General features: G+C 38.3%; 1 protein-coding gene across 1 annotated transcript in view; it reads left to right on the top strand.

The window, feature by feature from the left end:
- CREB3L2 (cAMP responsive element binding protein 3 like 2) overlaps nucleotides 1–16,492 on the top strand; it is a 77,385-nt gene extending 60,893 nt beyond the window's left edge. Inside the window, exons 4-12 of the mRNA XM_034403383.3 lie at nucleotides 1,002–1,089; nucleotides 2,974–3,155; nucleotides 4,868–5,014; nucleotides 5,420–5,478; nucleotides 6,317–6,385; nucleotides 9,627–9,726; nucleotides 12,030–12,156; nucleotides 14,429–14,645; nucleotides 16,168–16,492. Coding sequence (XP_034259274.1) covers nucleotides 1,002–1,089; nucleotides 2,974–3,155; nucleotides 4,868–5,014; nucleotides 5,420–5,478; nucleotides 6,317–6,385; nucleotides 9,627–9,726; nucleotides 12,030–12,156; nucleotides 14,429–14,645; nucleotides 16,168–16,243 — 1,065 coding nt within the window. The 3' untranslated portion in view covers nucleotides 16,244–16,492. The remainder of the gene's footprint in view (nucleotides 1–1,001; nucleotides 1,090–2,973; nucleotides 3,156–4,867; nucleotides 5,015–5,419; nucleotides 5,479–6,316; nucleotides 6,386–9,626; nucleotides 9,727–12,029; nucleotides 12,157–14,428; nucleotides 14,646–16,167) is intronic.
- Nucleotides 16,493–17,112: the final 620 nt, after the last annotated feature.

Here is a 17,112-nt window from a genome sequence, read left to right as displayed (position 1 = left end):
GCGCGGGAGGCTGCGCAAGGCTCCTCTGCGCCCCATTTTTGGCCTGGATGGCCTCCTGCAGCACTTTGCTGGCCAAAATAGGGCACGGGGTGCCCATTTTGGCTGCCAGAAGCACTGCGGGCCAATCCTTTGCTATTTCCAGGCCGGCCCCTCAGGCCAGATTTAAGCACCTTGAGTTTGACACCCCTGCCCTAGACAATGAGAAACATTGTCTATCTATCAAATTAGAGCCTTATCTAATTTGAGACAGAGGTGATAGAGAAGGCAGAAGTAAAATTCTATGTCCCAGTCACATGGTGTTTTACTTAACAACCAAAGGAGAAATAAGGTCATATGTCCATTGTAGTCATGTGATTTACCACTTAACAACTGCAATGCTTAGTGACAGAATTGCTTTGTCCCAATCATTGCTGCTCTCTACTATGACAAACCAAGCAGAAGACTTGTTTGCCAGCTTTCCATTTCTGATCTACATATCCCATGTGGAAGACACCATTCGGGAGTATCTGAAAATGGTTCCTCCCTTTCTATCAGAATTCATTTGCTGGGAATTGAGTGGCATAGACATTTAATAAATTATGGCTCATTGCAGAGTCAGCCAGCTGTTTAGCCTGGATTTGGCATTTTTATCCACCTTACAAGACCTTCCCAAAGACCTGGGATAGATAGATGTGGATGTTTGATGATAAAAGTATTGTTGCAGGATGTAAGCTATTATGAGTAAGGCTGCCTTTTGCAATTGACCAATGATAGTGTTGTTGTTATTCTGGAGTATGCCCCATTCATATATGGATCCAGTATTCAGTTCCAATAGCTAGTTGGAGCATGAGACGTGCTTGCAATGGCATCTTGCAGCACGAGGAGGGTATCAGAAAGCTGATGTCCACCCAGAATTAATGAAGAAAGTGGTGCCACACATGCTTTCATGTTATTTAATAAAGCAGAAAAGGGATAACAATCTGCCCTGATGTTTATTTCTTTTTGAATTTCTTGTCTTTCAGACTAAATCAGAGAGTCACAACGTTCTTCCTGAAATTAAACTGGAGCCACATGAAGTGGATCAGTTTTTGAACCTTTCATCCAAGGAAGGTTTGTTATTTAGCGTAGAGTTTTCTCTGTACAATGATTGGCAAGAAAGAACATTATTTTTGATCATGACTGTGTGTGGTTTAGAATTAATATTCAGTAGACACACGGAGAAACTGTGTCTCAAGGAAACTGTTGTTTTATACAAGTGTGTCTACACATGTGTGTATGTGGGGGGGAGGGGGAAACGACCCAATTGAAGCTCTGCCTTTTTTTAAAACTTGTGTCACAACATGACATTGTTAATGACATTGATTGCATAGTTGTGGCTGTGTTGTCTTAACAATTCTGTATCTTCATGATCTTTGCACATGGACATTTGTTTATGAAATCTTGGAGTTGCAGATGAGGATCATGTGGGAATGTTTAACCTCCAGTCCCCCCCCCCTTTTCCTCTTCTTTCATCTATGTTTGCATTAAGCCAGAATTTACTACCATGTTTCCCCAAAAATAAGACCCTGTCTTATATTTTTTTGAACCCTGAAATAAGCGCTTGGCCTTATTGCCATACTCTCAAAAGCCCGATTCGGCGTATTATCAGGGGATAAATAAGACATAATTATATCTTATTTTGGGGGAAACAGTATTAATTTGAAGCAGGAATTTTTTCCTTAATATCAGCTAACAAACCAGGATAGTAAGCTAAGATCAGGAAAGGATTATTGACCTCTATGGTGGTCTGCTCTTTTTTGTTAAACTAAGCTTTTCTTAGAAATTAAGAATATTGGTTCTTTAATCTATTGCCTACTAAAAATACAGACACAGAAATCTGGGTTTCACAGTGGTGTTAACATACCTTTTTCAAGTTACAATTTTAATTCAATATATAATTCATTGGAATTGAGTTTTCACAGCATTTCTCTAGTTATGCAATAGTTCTTTGTGATATACTGCCCAGAGTCACTTCTTTGTGAGATGGACAGCTATATAAATTTGAGAAATGAATGAATGAATGAATGAATGAATGAATGAATGAATGAAGAATGAACAAATGAAAAGTTAAAAGACTGTTCATCTCCTGATGATTATGTAAAAAAATGTGCTTTTCTTGCCAATAATACGGAAGTGACTTTTTCTGGAAGATGATAGGTAGACAAATAGACAGATTGACAGACAGATAGGTAGATCATAATGGTATCATTCCAGCCTGGAATGTGAAGAAGCATACCATTTTCCACTATAATGATATAATTGCTTTACTAAAGAGATGCTTATTTTCAAATTTTGAGTTAGAATCTTAGATTTTATGTTTGTTGTTGTTAAACTTTATACATAGTCTTTGGTTCGGATGTAACTAATTTATTCATTCTTCCTTTCATACGCTTATTTCAGAAAGATATTATTTAATTCAGCTATTTTTCTATGATGTCTGCCCTTGGAAATAAAGATTTAAACCTCATGTACAAGCTAAGGGGTGAAAAACTTAGGGTGTGCCAAATGTTTCAGTTTTAAATTTCCAAACATTAGGGGTACTCAAAAGTTGTGACACGCCTTGGGGATTGTAAACATATTTTGGTTACTTCAATATAATTTAGATGTGCTTGGTAAGTATATCACAACTTTTTAACATTTTGTTTGTTTCATATGCATTCATATGAATCAGACACAAATAGTCTGATTGGCATTTATAAACTTCCCTTACTTAGCCCATGCTTTCCTAGTTTGGACACCCAGGAAGTTTATGATTTACAAAACAAAACTATATATTTTTCAAACTCAATCACATGAGTGAGATAAAGTACAGTAGAAGAGAGACTTTGCATTCCTAAAGATTTATCTGTAGCTCAGGATTTTTGAATTGTAGCATCTAATAACTAGGACTACTCTTTTTTCTGATATTTTAAAAGAATCTATTTTATTCTTCTTCCTCTTGTTTTTCTCCTGCAGTGGTGGATACTCTACACATGCCTCCAACACCCCCCAGCAGCCATGGCAGTGATTCTGAGGGTGGACAAAGTCCAACCCGGTCCCTTCCACCATCAAGTCCCACCCATTTGCAGGCCACTGTTAAAGTGACTTCACGCACAGCTTCCGCCCTTACCAATTCACCTCTCTTAACAGCACCACATGTAAGGGACAGTGGTCTCTGCCTTTTTCTTTTAATTAATGCATTTTGTTTAATTGGGTACATTGATTGATATCAAAACATTGGTAATGGAAATTATGATTTGTCCCATTTAGCAAATGCCTCATTTTTTATACTTCAAAATATTGTTATAGGTGAAGAACAGTAATTAAGAGCATCTGGATATTTCTCTGTTGAAGAATGCACTAAAATAAGGCTGCCCTCAGAATGTGTAGTTAGAATGTTCCAGTTATTTAATTCATAGCCATTCCCATTTGTCTACAGACAGTCCTCGCTTAATGACCAGTTTCTTAGCAACCAGTCAGAGTTAGGAGAGGTCCCTCAAAAGGTACTTACAACCTTGTTCCAGAGTTCTGACGATGAACCCTCTCCCCGTGGTTACATGAACGCGTTGCAGGTGCTTTTATGGCTGGTTGCAGCATTCTGCGGTCATGTGTTTACCAGGTGGTGCAGAGCAGGGGTGGGTTCTACTTACCTTTACTACCAGTTTGCATAGCGCTCGCGCGTGCGCTCTTCTATGCATGCACAGAAACTTCTGTGCATGTGCAGATCACCTATGATGACATTCGGGTCAGTGGGCAGAGCCTCTCACTGGTTTTACTACCAGTTCTTGCGAAGTGGTCCGAACCAGGGGCAACCCACCACTGGTGCAGTGGTTAGAGTGCAGTACTGCAGGCTACTTCGGCTGACTGCCGGCTGACTGCAATTTGGCAGTTCAAATCTCACTAGTCTCAAGGTTGACTCAGCCTTCCATCCTTCCGAGGTGGGAAAAATGAGGACCCAGATGGTTAGGGGCACTATGCTGACTCTATAAAGCACTTGGAGAGAACTGTAAAGCACTGTAAAGTGGTATATAAGTCTAAGTGCTTATTTCCACCAAAAAAAAAAAAAAAAACTCCCAAAGAAATGAAAGGACTTGCTTTACAACCATCATGTTTGCTTTGTGATCTCTGCAAAAAAAAAAAAAGTTGTAAAATTGGGTTGGTCATGAGGGTGCCTTGACTTACAATGGAAATGCCAAGTTCCATTACAGTCATAAGTCGAGGACTACTTGTATATATATATATTAAAAAGTGCAAATGTTGCTTTGCTGACTATCCAATTAATTCTACAGCTCTGCCTCTCTCCATTATGGATATTTATTTTTTTATTAATATACACAAATCCTCCCCCCCCACCAATGTTTCACTACAATATTTAGCTAACAGCCTAAATAATTAACAACATGCCAATTGATTAGGAAGTGCCTTGATGAATTGGAACATTAATTTAAAAGAAAGCATTGTCAATATAAATACCTCTAGAAACTTAGAAAGCAAAATAAGTGTGCTTTATTCCTTCAAGCAAACGTTTTAGTGTGGATTGAAATTCTGGAGTCTATTGTATTAATTGAATCTATTATATTAATTGGGTAGTGGTCCTTTAAACCAGGGGTCTTCAACCTTGAGAACTTTAAGGCATGTGAACTTCAACTCCTAGAGTTGAAGTCCACACATCTTAAAGTTGCCAAGGTTGGGGATCCCTGCTTTAAACCAAGTCTACCGCTTTGGAGATAGAAGTTCCTGCTTGGCTTGCATATTTAATTCTAATGTTTTTGTTTGGTGTCATGATCATAAATTTAATATTTAAGAGAATGTTACCCATGCTTACCAGTGCATTCTTTTCCCTTTTCCCCTCCTCACCTTATTGTCAAAGAAACTTCAGGGCACAGGTCCCCTAATCTTGACAGAGGAAGAGAAGAGAACTTTGATAGCAGAAGGCTATCCCATCCCTACAAAACTTCCCCTCACCAAAGCAGAAGAGAAAGCATTGAAGAAAATCCGTAGAAAGATCAAGAACAAGGTAAGACAATTTGGTCTCTTATACATCTGTTCCTGCAACATCCCTCCCCCCAGCACTATTTTTTCCATCTTTCGATTTTTCCAGCAAGTAGGAAAGATGATCCTAATGGCCTATCGTCCCCTCTGTGAATTTTCCACTCTTAAAAGCCATCCACGCCTTTGCAGTCTTTCTGTGGGTGTAAACTGTGTCTGTGCTTGCTGTTCTCTGCCTCCAAGTTTGCCTGCAGCTGAATTAAAAATATTTTAACTGCCTTTCTGTCCTAAGATTAACCTCCAAAGGGAACATCGTTTTGCAGGATTTTTGTATTCTGTTACTGAGTAACCATAGTTTTTTTTTTTCCTTTTCTTTCCCTGTTGGTTTGGTTTGGTCTGGTTTTGTGAAGGGTGCTGCTATTTTCTCTTCTAGATTTCTGCCCAAGAAAGCAGACGGAAAAAGAAAGAATACATGGACAGTCTGGAAAAGAGGTGAGCAGTAGATTCCTTTGATCAAACTTCTAAGAAGGTGGACAAAACGGAAACTTAGATCCCAATTGTAAGAGGAGACATTGGTTTGCAGAGTGTCTGTGATCAAGAAGAAAACTTAGACTAAATTTTTCAGGAACACAGCATCTCACATATTTCTGTAACTCCTTGATTTTGGTTATTTTTTTAATTATTGTTACTGCGGGAAATAAAGCCCTAATATATAGTTGCCACCAATGTTATTTTTAAATCTCAATAAAAAGTTGTTTCTTGGGGGGAAAAAAAGAATTCCCTTTAGAAAGCAAGCTGTTCAAGGGAAGAGGCTAGATGGGCCAAGGGCCTAATTCAATTTAAAGAAATCCAGTTCTTGAGGAGTTGCCTTGCTGTGCTGAAAGGAACCACTATGGCCTCCAAAATTTGGAAGTACACGTGCCTTCTATGCCCCCTAGTGGCTACTAAGAGGGGGGAATTCAAATTTATTGATGACATAAGGAACAGGCTATGCATAATAAATATATAAAGATATTGAAATAATACTAGCATAGTAGCCATGATGTAATATGCCCAGGCTGAGAATAAAAATTGGAGCAGAATGTGCTGGTAAAAGAAGACTTATTTCATTTATTTCTCAATATCGTAAAAGTTTCACCATCCTTCCTAAATTCAGGGTTTGTCTACATCCCAAGCTATTCTTGGTTATAAAATCGAAGGCCAGTTTGATAAATGGAAATCTCACAGCAAATTTTTATTTAATCCTAATGGCAGTTCAGAAGGTATGTATCATTATTGTTGGTTAACCAAACACAGAACTTTAAACCTTTGATTTGTCATTGATTTCAAGGGTTGAGACCTGCTCAACTGAGAACAGTGAGCTTCGCAAGAAAGTGGAAGTTCTGGAGAATACAAACAGGTAAAATATGCAATCCAAGGTTTTTTTTTTTTTTTTAAACCTTTCTTTCTTTCCATACTATATTTTGAACTGAACAAAACTGGAATGGCCAGAAGACCAACCAGCTAAATTATTTTCGTATAGATGTGTCAATAGATCTGAATTTCCAAAAAGGCCCAGATGACATCCCAAGAATGGGATATGAAATCAGTCCCATTAGTTGTTATAGCATCCTTTAGAACAGTGTTTCTCAATCTTGGAAGCTTGAAGATGGGTGGACTTCAACTCCCAGAATCCCCCAGCCAGCTGGGGCATTCTGTCCATCAACCTACCAAGGTTGAGAAACACTGCTTTAGAACCAGGATCTAAAATTCCCGCATTGTACAACTATTATTATGTGAGCCAAATTACAGGTAGTCCTTAACTTATGGTCACAATTGAGCGCTAAATTTCCACTGCTAAGCAAGATAGCTGTCAAGTGACTTGTGTTCCACATTCTTTTTTTTTTTTTTTGCCCACTGTTGTTAAGCAAATCATTGCAGTTGTTAAGTGAATGATGCAATTGTTAAGCGAGTCTGGCTTCCCCCATTGACTTTGCTTTTCGGAAGCCAGGTGGGAAAGTTACAAATGTGGATCCTGTGACCCTGGGACGCTGTAACTGTCATAATTACAGGTAGTCCTCGACTTACAACAGTTCACTTAGTGACTGTTCAAAGTTACAATAGCACTGAAAAAAATGACTTATGCCCGTTTTTCACACTTCTGACCTTTGTAACAGCTCCCTGATCATGTGATCAAAATTCAGATTCTTGGCAACTGACTCATAGCTATGATGGTTACTATTGCCCAGAAGTCATGCGATTCCCCTTTTGCCACCTTCTGACAAGCAAAGTCAATGGGGAAGCCAGATTCACTTAACAACCGTGTTCCCAACTTATCAACTCCAGTGATTCACTGAACAATTGTGGCAAGAAAGGTTGTAAAATGGGGCAAAACTCACTTAACAAATGTCTCACTTAACAATAGAAACATTGAGCTCAGTTGTGGTCGTAAGTCAAGGACTACCTGTACATGCCAGTTGCCAAGAGCCCAAATTTTGATCCCGTGACTGTGGAGATGTTGCAGCAGTTGTAAATTGTGAAAACTGATCATAAGTGACTTTACCAGTGTCATTATAATTTAGAATGATCATTAAAGGAATGGTTGTAAGTTGAGGGCTACCTGGATGAACTGGAAGAAGCAGAGAGTCAGTGGTTTTATTGATGTGGCTGGGATTTGTAGTTCTGTGAGATACTGAGAAGGGTCCCCCAGAATTTCTACTCCTTTGATAGTAGAATGTTCTCTGTGGAGCTTGGAAATGATCTGTTGGTGCGCATGTGATTCGTGTAGATGATTTCAGTAAACTGCTTTGGATACTGTATGAAAGACCGAGAGTGTGACATAGAAACACTGCAGTAAATAAATCTTGCAAGCAACGGAAAATTGGGCAAAGCTGTCTGCGCCTACTACTTCTCACAGCGTGGGCTGTCAGTGCAGTCTCAGATAGTCAGGCATCAGCAACAAGAAAGGAACTTATCATTTTTTGACACACGAAGTGGCAAGTTTGAGCAAAATCCTTCAGGAGGCTCACATTCCGTTACTGATCGTATATTTTGTCAGCTTTCTGTGCAATAACTCATTAAGGCAATGAATCTGGCATAGTTTAAACAGTGGTGGCCAGCTCTGGCTATTTAAAATGTCTAAAGAAAAAAAAGCATTTAAATAAAAGTACGCAATCATTCCTTTCCTAGATGAACCAGACTTTAGTGTCTCCACTTATAAGTTTTGCACTTGGAAGGCAGACCTCTGCGTTACCCTAGCATTTTCAGATTCCTATACCTTTTGCAGCTGCTGTGGATGTGGAAAGGGATTTTGGCAAACTGAAGAGTAGAATGTACTCCTCTTTTGTAAGCTGCTCTTCCCCTTTTGCTATGGGTTTGGCATCTGAGTTTGGAGGGAGAAAGCAATAATTTAAGTAGCACATAAGCAAATATTCTCAAGCTAGGCAAGGATAAATCAATGATTTTGGGTTGAATCTCCTATGGAACGGAGAGACCGTAACTCACTGCCAGAACACCTGCTCTGGCTGCAGATAGGCTTAAGGATTGGCAGCTTTAACAAAGAACAGAATATGGTAACTGGCCAGATTTCTGCCTGGAAGGCTTCTATCAGGCTAAATAGTTTGATGTAAATTTCCAAATCAGGAAGAGATTTGGTAGCTGGAGAAAAGATTGATATTGATCGGTTAATGCAATTATGTTTTATCTTTGAAGGGGAAAAAGGTAAATATGAAAAACCCCACAATACGGAGAATATACAGTAATCATGAAGTATAGAAAATCTCTATTCTGTGCAACTTAAACATATAATATTGTTCCTTGTTAACAACCCTAATCTAGTCTTGCTCAAAATTGTATTTTCCCAGATGTGTTGAATCAGGGCTATCACATCAGGATTGGCAAAAATCTGGATGAGCCTTTAGATCTGATGAGCCCTGGACTTCAGCTCTCATAAAGCCACAGTTCATAGGATTAACTGAAGTTTAATAGACGTGTTGCATGTCAGAGATACAGTGTTGGAAAAGGCTCCCCTAGAACTTCGTTTTGTGTAAAAGCTGGATCAAACTGCATCTATTGAGCAGCCCCCAAGAAAAGAAAAATAATATTCTCTTTCCTCTTGTAGGGTCTATTATGTGGGTGTATTCTTCCTGATAGGTCTCGAAATATTAAACATCTCAAAATATCTAATACATCTGAGAAACCATAAGGGCAGAAAAATTGGAAGGATGTGTGAAAACCGATTCTTCACACTGTGTAGACTTAAACTGTAGAATTTGCTAACACAAGCTGTACTGATGGTTCTCAACTAGGGTAGAATTAGGGATTAGACAGTTTCATGGAAGATAAGGTTGCTAGTAGTCAGGGTGTCTCTGTGATGAGGGGTTCCTTGGTGCTCTCTGAGCTTGGTCGTTTTCTTGCAGACATTTCTGCAAGAAGCTCAAGAGAACACCAAGGACCCCTCATTTCAACCCCGAGATACAAATATTCTCCTTTGTTGTCTATTGTCTATGTTTCATCTATTGTCCTTGCACATTTCACAGGGACGTTTGATTGTCCACTGTGGGAAAAGGAGAATGGGCTAAATGGGCTTGTAATCTGATCCATCAGGGTGTTTTATGTTCTTAACTGACCTATTCACTGATTCCTGCTCCTGTGTCTTTCAGAACACTCCTGCAGCAATTACAGAGGCTCCAAACCATGGTAGCTGGCAAAGTGTCACGGTCCTGTAAAGCTGCTAGTACACAAACAGGGACATGTCTCATGGTAAGCCGCTTTTCATCTCTGATGGTCCCTTAGAACTTTCACTTATCGTTCTCTGGTATTTCTATGCAGCTTACGCTGTTACAGTACGAGGAATAAGTGTCTAGGTACCCACATTTTGCTCTTCATGTAGCAGTGCTTTCTTTCTTTTATATTCAGCTTTCTGCATCCAGGAGAGTAGAGAATATACTTTCTCTTGCATTTTTTCCCCCTTCGATCAATGACCTTGGCCTGAATAAAAGTGACTTGTCCCAGGTTACTCTGTAAGCTTCTGTGACTGAGGGTTCAAATCTGCTTTTGAAACAATATACCAGACTGGCTTTGATTACAAACCAAATAAGATGTGACCCCCAACCAGGGGTGAAATGCTCCCGGTTCGGACCGGATTGCCTGATCCGGTAGCGATGGAGGCGGGTGGTTCGGAGAACTGGTAGCAAAAATCCCTGCCCGCCCACCCCCCCATTGCCCAGCTGAGCCGCGCAATCATCAGAGGCTTTTTTTTAATTTTTAAAAGACTTTTTTCTACAACCTCTTTGGCCAAAGAGGTTATAGAAAAAATGTTTTTAAAAGGAAAAAAAAAAAAAAGTTGGCCACGCCCACTCAGTCATATTACCCCCACCACCACCAAGCCATGCCCAGAAAACCGGTAGTAACAAAATTTTACATTTCACCACTGCCCCCAACCAAATACTATTTATGTTTTTTTACCAAATGAATACCAGGTATGGGAAGGAAAGATCTACATTGAGATCTTGGTAGGGGCAATTGTTTAAATTCTTATTGCTACTACAAGGATTAGGTTTTGATTAGACTGTCTTCCTTTCTTTTGGTTATAACGCTGTAAATGGTGACCTATTGAGTTTGCCCTGATGGTGATGGCCAAGTCTGCAGTGGGTTTTTTAGGACAGCATTAGATTGCAATTGTTTCATGTAGCATTCAGTTTGGTGCATAGAGATAATATTAGACAGAAAGGCTAATGGTGAAATGGAAGTTTGGAGACCATGAGATAGATTGAAATGACACAGTCATTATGATAGCTAGCAGCACAGATACCATATGTTCAAAGATTTCATATGCTCTGAAATCCAGTCTTGATGGGAAGTAATTTTCTACTACATTCATTTTTCTTTCCCTTTTTAGTCCCTTATTTCCACCAAAATAATGATTTCTTATATGCATTTCCCTTTCCCAGAAGTTCTTTTCTTAAAATTAAAATTCTAATTTGAATGTCAGTGTTAGAAAAATTAATTAATAAGAAAAATTAATTAAAAAGAATGTTAACCTGCAAACTTATTTTCCTAATGTTTTGATGTCTTTGGGCAGGGAGGAAGAAGTTCAATTAGTTAGAAGTCCTATTATCCCAGGAAATCTGTACCATCTACTTATAGGCTAGCTTTACTAATTAGATGAACATTGAAATGGGGTTCAGGTTAGTTTTTGTGTTAGTTATGGTTTATCTACCCATTCAAGATCCTTTCTTCTCTGATTATTATTTTTCTTGATGGAGCGTTTGTGCTTCCAGTAGATTCAGTTAAGTTCCTTTATAAACACATTGGAACACACAAGCAGCAGGTGGAACGGTAGGAGTGGTGATATAAAATCAATAAAAATTATGGATACTTTTTAAAAATAATATCTCAACTGAATAGAATGGTTTTAAAGAATTGCCATGCTAAAAAAAGATGTGTTTCTAGTACACATAGTCCTCAACATATGACTACAATTAGGACTGGAATTTCAGTCTCAAAACAATACAATCATTAAGCAAGTCATTATGTGACCCACTCAATTTCACAACCATTTTCACTATGGTTGTTAAGTAAATCATATGTTTATTAATTGATTCACCTGATTGTTAAGCAAACCTGGCTTCCCTGATTAATTTTGTCTGTGAAAAGCTGGCTGGGAAGGTCAGAAATTGTGATCATGCTTCATCCATTGTAAAATGCAATCCATTTGCTAAGCACCTGGATTGGGATTATGTGGCCATCATAACTTCAAGGACGGCTCATATGTCACTTTTTCTGAGGCTGTTGTAACTTTGAATCAACATTAAAGAAATGGTAATAAGTTGAGGTCTAGCTGTAAAGCTAAACCAGCATTGCATCTGGGTTTCTACAATCAGAGAAATATTTAAACTAAGCAAGAGAAGAGAGTAACGAACTTCTGGAGCATAGTTTTTTGTTGGTTTTGTATTTAACTTGTATTGTATTGGTCAGATATAACTTCTGATTACATGACTTTAATTTTTATTATGTATATGTACATGTTTTAAGTAAAACATGTGCTTTTTCCCCTCTACCAGGCTGTAGTATTATGCTTTGCAATTATTTTGGGCAGCTTTTCTCAGAGTTTTGGGCCTCATTCCTCCATCACAAAAGCTGTGCTGCCAACCCAACATTCTACACCAGAGTCATACACAGCATCAATAGGTAAGTGCAAAATCAGGAGGTTTTGATGTTCTCAGTTTGTTAAGCATCTTTTCTCATCGTAGGTACTCAGAAACTTTATAACTATAATTCTAGTCCCCCCCCCCCAATAGTCACAAGCTGGGGGCTTGTGTTGGGACCAGTGACCAACCAGTAACTAATATATTCTAGGACCTGACAATAGGCTCATACCAGGGTGAATGCCAGATAGATTTAATTGAAAATAGAGTTTAACCCTCTGTACTGCAACTTCAGAAAGTTTACAGAAGGAAAAATAAAATATGCCAGTCCTTTCAACTGCTCAGGAACCCCTGAAACTGCAGAGGAGAGATCCACTGACAACACCTTGCTGATACATAGTGGTTTCCTAAGTCTTCAATCTTGCGACTTTTTATACTTTTTCAGAATATGGGAGACATAACACTGGAGATAGTTCGATGATCTTGGAGTGTCTTGATCACAACCCAGATGGTTGGCTAATGGCCAAAGTCATCCTAATTAAGACTTTATTCTTAGCATGTACTGTATAACATATCCTTCCTTCTGCAATTGTTGGACTAGGGAATATATGTTCTCTTTATTGTCATTGGTACAAACTATAATACACATAAGAGGCTCAAAAGCTAAAGTAATTCCATGATAGAAAGATACCATATGTGAGGTGAGTTATCTAAGCATTGGTGTGGGGAAATTTTTCTTCCACATGTAGATAGAGAAAAAATGGACCACTATGCTCCCTTGCTGTCTCTCCTGTAGTAGCACCACAGAGCCATAACAAACAGCATCTGGGACCTAGTCTGAAAAAGTCTCCTATATTGTGGGACAGGTGCACATGGTTGTATCTGGTTAGATTTTGATGTTGATTGGTAAATCAAGATGCAGGTATGCAAGTGAAGTCTGTTTTATTGGTCTATTGGTACAGGAGAAAGATCTATGGGAAACTGTAATCAAAAAATGTACAACTTTGTACAACTTTCAAAGTTGTAATGTACAATTTTGAAAGTAGTACAACCATTATGAGCCACGATGGTGCAGTAATTAGAGTGCGGTACAGCAAGCTACTTCTGCTGACTGCTGTCTGCTTGTAATTTAGCAGTTCAAATCTCACCAGGCTGAAGGTTGACTCGGCCTTCCATCCTTCCGAGGTGGGTAAAATGAGGACCCAGATTGCTGGGGGCAATAGGCTGACTCTGTAAACTGCTTAGAGAGGGCTGTAAAGCACTGTGAAGCGGTATATAAGTCGTAAGTGCTATTGCTATTTAAAGTAGGGATGAGAAACCACTAGTGGCCATACCATTTTTTATCAGGAGACAGCCAAGACTGTAATGGAAGGAGAAATGATTTAGATACATTACTGGGATCTCTGGAAAGTGTGTTTGTGTGTAAAGCACTACAACTCTTGGAGACTAAAAGGAGGGGTTTGGGTTTGTGTATGATCTGAAAGCTATAGGTTGTCCATCACCTGTTCAAGAGGTTGATCTTTACCATAATCTACTAGACATATATTGTTGGCTGCAGTTACTCCATCCTTTTATGCATTCACTTCTGCTAATTTTGAGCTTTCCTTACATATGTTGAAAATATAAGGATTAGGTTGCTTTATCAGAAACAAACCCTTATATTTGGGATAGGAGATTCAAAGACTGGGAACGGTCAGTGAGATGGCCCAGTTTGAACATTTTGGAAAGAATTCTAGTTCTCAATTTTGAGGTACCTTACATGCAGGATATAACCTATTTTGTTTAATTTAAAATGTTCGCCATTTGGAAAAAGGGGAAGAGTCTTCCTCTGCTTAATTCTAGACAATTGTCCTTCAAATAGATTCAACGGCATTACTGGGAACAAAATCTAGGAGTTGATATTGAAGACATTTGAAAGGTTTCCAATTTTGAAAAAAAAAACAGGAAAAGACAACTTTGTATGAATTAAATAACACATGTAAATATAATAGCAGGAATCAATACTATATTTGAGAAGATTTAGAAGTCAACCCCTGATGATTTCTTTTGTCTGGGATCTCTTGAGAGCAGGGTTACAAAATAACGCTGCTATCAAGTGCCACATAATATTTGGACATAATATTTGGATTTAGATGGGCCATTTATCTAAGGCAGCTTTTTATATTGAAATCCACCATCTGTAGTCAAAATGTTCTCCTCTGCTAAAGTTGTTGAATGCCGTCAAGCCCAATGAAGTTTCTTGTCTTCATAGGTGTTAGATTTGCTGTTCGTTCACTCCATTTCTTCCTTGTTTTTTTTCTTCTTCTTCTCTGCAGTGAGATCAAGGAGCCTCTTGACTTACGAGGGGCCTTATCCACTGGAGGAACAGCCCTTGTCCGATCACATCAATGGCTGGGACAGGCACCTGGATGCCTCCAAAGCCCTGTCTTTGGAACCCATGTCCAAGTCACGACCCAGTCAGGTTACAGAGATCACAATAGCCAATGAGACAAGGCTAGAAAAGTCACTGCTGGTGGGGCTCCAGCAGCACAGGTGAGTATTTGGCAAAATTAGAATGGAAGCAAACATAGATGGTTCAACAGCCCATTGTAAGTGTTTGGTTTTGAAGGAAGATACTGGGAAAGAAAAATTATCTACCTTAGTGAGTGGCAGAGAAATCAACCTGCATTTTTTTTTTACTAGTTCCCATTCAACTTGGTGACAAATAATTTACTTTCAAAGGAGAAGAAAAATGCAGTGAGATTTTTCAGGGATGCAGTGTGATGTAGGATCTATTTAGCTACAATGTGACTGAGGCCGGGCATAAATGTTATTTATTTGGTTGTATAATTATTTCTCCAGCAAAGTGAAGCCATTGACTCTTCCCATTGGACTTTTCTTCCAGCAAAAACATGGAGCTTTATTTAGAAATCAATAAGCTGTATTTCTTCTTATACAGATTTACAAGTACAAATAGAAATACAACATGTCCACCTAACTTCTCTGTTTACAAATGTGTGGGGAAATTTTTAAAAGGTCGTTATGCTCCACTCTAGATTGCTCATTTCTTCCAAGAAAAAAAAAACATGGCCAGAGTGATTGGAAAAATAATAGAGCCAGTCAGCATGATGAATGAACAGTACCTGGGAAATATTCCTTGCCAAGAATACTACAAAAAGCCTATGCACTTGGAAAACAACCTCTTGATAACCACTGCTGCAGGAGGCAGTCTGGATTTCCTTTTTCCAGAGTGGCTGTAGCTCAATGCTAGAATAAGGACTGACATACATATATACCTATACACATACATACATACATACATGCGCACACACACACACACAACTAATTCATTGTATGTATGTATGTATTATTCAGTTGAATGTATATACATTTGCAGAAGAAGAAAGGTAATTGTGTCAAAAGACAAAAAGTATGGTTTCTGTATACCATATCTTCTAAATTTTTATACCACAGTAGGCATTACTTTAGCAAAGAAAGCACTTTTGCTAACAGATGGCAATGTTAAAAATGACACTTGCCATCTGCAAGTTTTAGAAGAACTCAGAGTTTAAAAATGCTGCCTGATTCATTGGAAACACCTTTTGTACTTAATTGAAAATTGAAGTTTTGAGCAATTAAAATGAAGACATGAATAATATAATCTAGTGGATGTCTGTCTATTCAGAATCAATTTTCATGGAATTCAGTGGGACTTGCTTCCAGGAAAAAGATGGTAGGATTGCAGTTGAATTGAGTAAATTAAACTATCCAGTGTCGCTTTGCTATCCAGTGAGATGGGCAGCACATAAATTTAATATATACTTAAAAAAAATTGTTACAATTTTCGATAGAGAACATACTCTGGAAATGACAGGTGTCAAATTCAAACTTTGCCATTTTAAAGCTAAAGATTTGGGAATGGGAAAGTTGAGCTTCATATATACTGTGAAATGAAGCTAAAATGTTCAATTAAATAACAATTTAAAAAATTCCAAGTAGTCATTTTTGTTTTGCTTGGCTTTATTGATACTAGTATTTTATAGTAACCTGAATTCTTCCTCTTCTCGTCGTATAGAATCAGTTCGGAGCTGGATGCAAATGAAACACTAAAGATCGTTGAAATTGACAGAAGAGTCAATGCTACATCATAGGAGAAAGGAACATTTCCCCCCTTACATCTTTATTTTTGTCCCAAACAAAAGATCAGAAGGACTTCTCATTGTCAGTAAATCTCAGTGGCAAGAATGGACGACGTGTTTGATTTCTTTAATATGAGAAAATGGCTTTGGTTGAGTCCAAAAATCCTATTTTTTCACTTGTTAGTTTGCCATTTCGCTCCTACATCCAGGATGATGATGATGTTGATGTGGAAATATTATAAAGGCAGACCTTTTGAATTATTTTCTTGCCCTGATTTTTTTTTAAATAGTAACTGTCATGCCTGATTTCTACCATAATATTCATAGTGGGAAGAACTACGTTGATACTATTTTGATGAGCCACCGATGGTAAGGTGTTGCCTTCAATGAAAATCTCCTCTGGAGCTTCCATAATCATGGCGAAACAGAAGCATAATCAACTTTTTTCCTATCTTCTCTTGAAGAATTGGACTGTAGACATGTTCTCAGTGGACAAGAATGGTTAGTTCTGGCAAAACACTTTGGTTTCGCTAGACTCAGAGGTTTCATAATTCCTTTCCTCCCATGGTGACATCTCTGTAAAAACTGAAAAGGCTTGGAGTCATCTTTCAGTACATTGGCTTAATTTTTCCCAATCTGATGACTTCTTGCTGTGTTGTAACTACAACTCCCCAAATGCCCACGAAGCTTAGTTGTAGAGAATGTATACCAGATTCTCATGTGGATATGAGAATCTGGTTGCTTATATTCCTCTATATCTTATACTCTCCTGTATCTTTCTGTTGTAAATAGTATTTATTAGGTTTTTTTTTCCTATGATCCAAGCTGGAATGGCAAGTCAAGGTTATAAGTTCTTTCAAATGATCTTAGTGGACTTTGAA

The sequence above is a fragment of the Pantherophis guttatus genome, chromosome 7 (genome assembly GCF_059756535.1).
Source record: "Pantherophis guttatus breed Tessera chromosome 7, ASM5975653v1, whole genome shotgun sequence".
NCBI classification, from domain to species: domain Eukaryota; kingdom Metazoa; phylum Chordata; class Lepidosauria; order Squamata; family Colubridae; genus Pantherophis; species Pantherophis guttatus.
This window is presented reverse-complemented; position numbering and strand designations above follow the sequence as displayed.